The sequence below is a fragment of the Pleurodeles waltl genome, chromosome 10, assembly GCF_031143425.1.
Source record: "Pleurodeles waltl isolate 20211129_DDA chromosome 10, aPleWal1.hap1.20221129, whole genome shotgun sequence".
Classification (NCBI taxonomy): domain Eukaryota; kingdom Metazoa; phylum Chordata; class Amphibia; order Caudata; family Salamandridae; genus Pleurodeles; species Pleurodeles waltl.
In genome coordinates this window covers 29,572,094-29,578,093 of record NC_090449.1, presented here as the reverse complement: position 1 = coordinate 29,578,093, position 6,000 = coordinate 29,572,094, and the positions used below count along the sequence as shown (strand labels likewise).

General features: G+C 41.6%; 1 protein-coding gene across 1 annotated transcript in view; it reads right to left on the bottom strand.

Annotated features, from left to right (window-relative positions):
- Nucleotides 1-3,208: 3,208 nt before the first annotated feature.
- Nucleotides 3,209-6,000, bottom strand: part of IMP4 (IMP U3 small nucleolar ribonucleoprotein 4) — a 42,032-nt gene continuing 39,240 nt past the window's right edge. Inside the window, exon 9 of the mRNA XM_069209530.1 lies at nucleotides 3,209-3,750. Coding sequence (XP_069065631.1) covers nucleotides 3,638-3,750 — 113 coding nt within the window. The 3' untranslated portion in view covers nucleotides 3,209-3,637. The remainder of the gene's footprint in view (nucleotides 3,751-6,000) is intronic.

Below are 6,000 nucleotides of genomic sequence, written 5' to 3'. Positions count from 1 at the left end.
CAATAGTGGCAGAGAACTGGATGGTTGTTTAATTTTTATTGAAGTGGAAGCTGGAGTGGAAGGTTTGGAATGACCTTTCTCACTATGTTTCCTTGAAGTGGAAGGAACTTCCTGTGTTTTTTCCTTCAGAGACTGCATTTTCTTGGCTGCCTTACTTCTTTTCGGAGAGAAGCTCTCCAAAGATCTTTTCCTCTTTCTGGATGCCACTGAGGTGTCGCTGTCCATCATCAGAGAGGTTTTCCCTGGATTTAAGTTTTTGAAGCCAAAGCTGGAGCCTGGCCTCTCCGTCTCTCAAAGTTTTGTGAGGAAAGGTTCTACAAATTTTATAATCTTTCACCTTGGCCTCGGAAAACAGTAAATGCAATCCTTGTGACGACACTCACAGTGAAGCCTTAGCTTCCCACAGGTGTTGCAGGGTCGAAATAGACCTTTCTTGGCCATAGACTTGGTGTAGCAGTCACAGCTGCAGAAGTGGAAAACAGTATTCAAAGGAATTCCTGTCAGGAAAAGGTAAACTGAGCAGAGCTCAGGGGGACTACCTTAACACGACATGCAGAAGAAAATCTGAGAGACTGGAGCCTCTGTGCTGAGGGTTCTAGAGGGTGCTCTTGCCCGATTGGCTGGACTTTTGGTCATTTCTAATAACACTGATAAGCTATTAAAACAAAAGTATTTTGTATTAATTTCTTTGTAAATTTTTAATTTACTTCTTTCTATGTACCGTGGGATTCCCACTTTGACGACGGGGGATGATTCAAGCATGTGAATCTATATAAGATACCCCAATACTGGAGAAGCCTTTTTACTTCAGGACAGACAACAAAAACTCAGAACACTGGCACTCAGGCTCCTAGAAAGCAAGTCAGATTCACTGCATCTGTTCACATCACTCCCAGGGTTGATGTCCTCAGCGATAATTCTAATGCCCTTTGCCCGCCTAAAATTGAGGCCTCTACAGGAGGAACTAGATAAGAAATGGATGCAATCAACTGGATCATTCGACAATCTAGTGAAACACTCACCAGGCATTATATAAGCTGTAACATGGTGGTCTCAGACCAACTGTCTTTCCGAGGGTCTCACATTCCTCCCTCCAATCCCAGATTTTGTAATAACTACGGATACCTCCCTAGAGAGCTGGGTCGGCCACCTTCAAGATCTACAAATCCAGGGGAAATGATCTCCAGTCAAAAGGAGCATGCATATCAATTAACTGGAGCTCAAAGCAACTTTTATAGTGCGTGAAAATCTGAGGGACTCTGCCTCCGTTTGGGTGTGTTCTACAGGGTGCTGTTGCGTGATTAGCTGAGTTTGGCTCATTTTAAAGGACATGGGTAATTTATCAAAGTGATTGTTCATTACCATTATAGCCTATTTTATTGTTATGAGACCACTGCACTACCACTTCAACAACGGGGAATGATTCAAGCATGTGGATCCATGAAAAATACCAATACTAGAGAACTACAGTTGCAGGTAAGTAACTTATTGTATTATCTGTTGGAAATATGTACTCTATTCTAAAGGTTTTTGCTGAGTCACTTCATTGCAAGCATGGATCCCAAACTAAATACAATGTTTAACTATAACTGTTTCAGCAATGGTACCTTCTACAGATTCATAGGTGAGCCTTCATCTCCACTCCTGTAATGAGTTTATGGTGTCCTTTCCAAAAATGGAAACCACAATAGGTGCTTCAGTGGAAACTGGTTATAGAATCCCTTTTGTATTTGTCCAGGCCTGTCATACTCAATGATAAACAAGCATGCAAAACATGTGCAAGAGGTAAGATGACCTTGGGTAAATAAATGCACTCTACTAAAACAGCTTGTTATGCAAGGCTTGCTCAAAAGGCATGACATGATATGCAAGTGCCTCGCTTACACCCAGCAACTGCCAGACAAATCTATGGCCATATATAGCTTGATCTTAAGACTTGCATTTGACTGGCCAGGAGTTATGAAGAATTGTTTTTGTGAACTCTGGAAAATCCCAGCTTTTGGCATGTGGAAACCACACCCTGTGTCGTTTATCGTGCTGTTGGCACACTTACCACACAACCTGTTCTTTGATTCGGATTAGTTAGGTACATAATGTTTGTGCAATCTTGGCATCTTCTGATCAGCATCACGCCATGTATTTGCCCATAAGTGATGAAGAAATCACCTTCTACTCCTTTTGTGTTTTTTCATGTATAAAAGACCTAATGAAAGTTCTCTCGTTGGACATGCTGTTTGCCAAACACTTAGCCCCATTATCTCAAATACCACTGTGTATGAAACCTGACTTCGTCTCTGTCTCTTCAATTAAAGGAGCTTCTATATTTCAAGTCCGCCCTTCAGTGCTACTGGAGACCTTGCATATCTCTCGTACCGTTGGTGCCTTGTTTTGTGGGAAGACAAGTAAACAATCTCAAGCACCACCTTCCTGAAAGGTGCCAGATACTAAATTTTAGAGACTTTTAGGATTTGACCTATCTGCAAGCAGAACTGACAAAAGCTAACTGAGTGCCCTGCACTTTTGGCATCAAAACACTTCTTGAAACATGCTGTGGCATAGAGCAGGACTTTAATAAAGTACAACCCTTCATGTCCCACCTTCATCCCTCACCATGTTGAAAACTGGACAACCTAGGGGATGACTGTAATACCGACCACTCAGGTGGATTTCTGTTCTCTTGTCTGTGGATAGCCTAATTCCTGTATACAATGCAGTAGCTGGATTGAAAATCTTTTATCACCACCATAAAACTTTAAATGAAAAAGATAAGAGCTGCAATACAAGATACGATAAACACCATGCCAGTCACTCACACTCAACCCCAGAATGCTTCCTACATAGGTTAGCAGCAAGTACACCACCCTTCCAACAAACCACTCCCAACACGGTGTAGCATGCCACCCATCAATGCAATTCCACATCCCAGAATGACGTATGAAGAGCGGTACAAATGCAATTACAATGAACCATGTCTAGATGGTGCTGACAATAAGAATGATGGCCAAATCAGCCCCTTCCGAAAAATGAAATAACTGTGGAAATGGCTTTCATCCATACTATGCAAGAGAAAAGAAGACATGTAAGGTGTGAGGTGGTGGGTTGATGGAAGGTAGTCTCACCTGGGTAGGAGAATATATTCTACACTTCCTGTGAGTTAGGCACCCTAGAAGCATACAGGGTGGTAATGCTACAAAAAAATTGCACAGACTTTTGTTAATGAAACATCATTACTTTATTAACTCTGTACATGGCACTGAAAGTAACAAAACGGAAAGTATCAAACAGGAACACACATTTCTAAAAGTATGTCCAATCTCCTCCCTGTTTTCAAGTGTTCTTTATATTCACAAATTTCTTTGCCAAAGGCAGATGGTGATTGGCTGCCAGGAGGGCTTTTTTAGGTTGGCTATGGCTGCAGGACTTTAGTATCAAATGTGAGGATCTTGCTCCCACAAACATGGCAGGAGGAATATTTCCTGAAATATAGCATGGCTTCTCCTGTTTACAGACGAGGAAACGGTTACTGCTTAGCACATGCAGAAACAGCAGAGCCTTGAGTGAGTAACTGCACCGTAGTCATTTCCACAGCCAAGCCATCAAATAGCTCACAGGTTTACATTCAATTCAGTCTCTTCACCTATTCCACACTGAGGAATTTCCTCTTCTTGGCTGTGTGAGTATACGGGTGCCAGCGCCATTCCACATCTGCAGTTTTCTCATTTTCGAGGGTTCCAAGTTTAATCATGTACACTGTAAATAAAAAGGGTGGGATATTAAAGCATGCACTCCTGTGGGCAAGTTATAACAATGTGACTGGTCGACCTTGACCCATATTTTATGGAACCTCTTCAGTGAACAACTTGCTTTATCAGAATAAAATCTGGGTTCCAAGGGCACCATTTAGTGTTAGGAAAGTAACAGCCAGGACACTGTCCGCTATATTTAAAGCCGGTTGGGACCATTTCTGAAAGTGCTTGCTCCTCCATGGCTCATAAAAAAATGTACTGACTGCCAGCTACTATGAAATGACTTTGTCCTTTTAGAAACAAAACCCAGTTGCTTTTATTTCAGAAATACTAAAAATCCTTGGCATTGATGTTAGTTTTCTACCTTCAGCTGAGGGCTGCTGAATTTTTCTGGCAAGATTTGCCATGTCTCTCATTGTGGCCCCAGGAAGGAAAACAAAACAAGAAAGCCTTCCCTTAATATGGACATATTGTTGCTCTGTCGCAGGTGGATGGGCAGCTGGCCATATTTGCGATGGCAAAGCCAGCTGATACGCTGCAGTTGACAAACTGGGGGAACCCTCTCTCTAAAAGAGGTAAGAGAATCACAGGTTTGATGGGACAGGAGACTTACTAATTTAAGGTGAATTTCTCTACTCTGCCAAACGCCAAATGACCCTTTAGATGCCCCATTTGACTCAGGTCATATTAATCTAGTTTCACAAATGCATTTTGTCAAAGTAAACGGGCATAAACTAGTGATGCAACATAGGTAGAGGACAGTCTTCAGTTTCGACTTCTGTCTTGATGCCCAAGGTTCCAGGAGCGACCTAGTATATGGTTTAGCCCTTGTATGGGTAAGGCACTGTTCCCATTGTTAACAACTGTGATGCAGTGAAGAGATTGGTGTAGACAGCTCAATATATTGATACAATGATTTGGTATTGCTTAAATATAAAGTAATCTAGTTCAATAATAGGGGAACAATACAAGGAGATAAAGAAATAGTTTGATAGGTAGATATGTATTCTTAGTATTCTGTGGTTTGATTGTTCATTCATGTGACAAGGATATAGTCATTTGTGGATCTTGCATTTGAAACACAGTCAACTTATGTTTATCCCCATGTGAATTAATAGCCAAGGCCTTTCTCAAGGCTAGTAGAGTTTTGTGATACAAGAAGGGTTACCGGATGGTGAAGTTGCAAATTACTGTTATCTGGAGGATCAAGTGGCTCTCTGGAAAAATAAATTCTAGCCTGTACCTTTACGTTCAAGGTAATCTGGAAACTATGTTGGGCATAAAAGGGGAAACGAGAATTAGATAGATGATCAAACAGCGTCTATAACAAGTGAGGGATGGGCATGCATGGACGCATGGTCCAGATAACTTTAGGTTATCTTCCCAAAGAGTCGTAAAAATAAAATAAACAAAGAAAGGTCAGTCCTAGGAAGTTATGGCGACAGGAAGAGTCTTGCTTACTGTGCTAGTCAATGGTGTGAAACGATGGTGTGAAGTCAAGCCCTTGTAAAGTTCGCTGGAGCATCTTGTCATGAAGTCACAATGCTGTGTGCTAAAAGTGAGTCCATGTTTGGTCATACCAACTGCCTAGTCTGATGCCATTTTGAGAAAGTGTAGGTGCACAGGATGCTGTGTGGGTTGGTCACAAGTGTGCAACATCCTAGTGCGGTCACCATGCTGGGAAAGGCAACATTGGAACAGACTGCATGGTGTGGTATAGCAGTCCTCAGTCTAAATAATGGCATCATATCTTCTGTACTGCACGCCATACTTTCAGTGGCCTGGGAGAAGGATGGTGATTCATTTATCCTCATGATATAATACTGGTCAGCAAGTCCTTTTCTTGTTCGACATAGTGCTTTGTGGCGTTCAAATGGTGCACAGGTCAGACATACAGAACCATGTTAGAATTGATTTCAAGAGTTAGCTGTAGAAAGGGATGCATTACCTTTTTTTTTTTTTTTAGGAGACTGATTGGGCTTCCAATATTGGTTAAATATGCAGTTAAACTGGATGATAATGCAAGGATGTGGAATTCCTACAGCCCGACGCCCAGGATTGTTTTTGGTCAAGGACAAAAAGATTTCATGTTTATTTTGTCCTAGGGACAAGTATGCCCAACATGCTGCAGCAGAGACCCTTTGGCTCCCAGTTTACAGTACCACATTATTTATCTCTGAAGGGCAATATCTGCAGTTAGGATAATATTTATGCCCATACACTAATGCTGCTTGAACTTGCATTTATGGTTGAT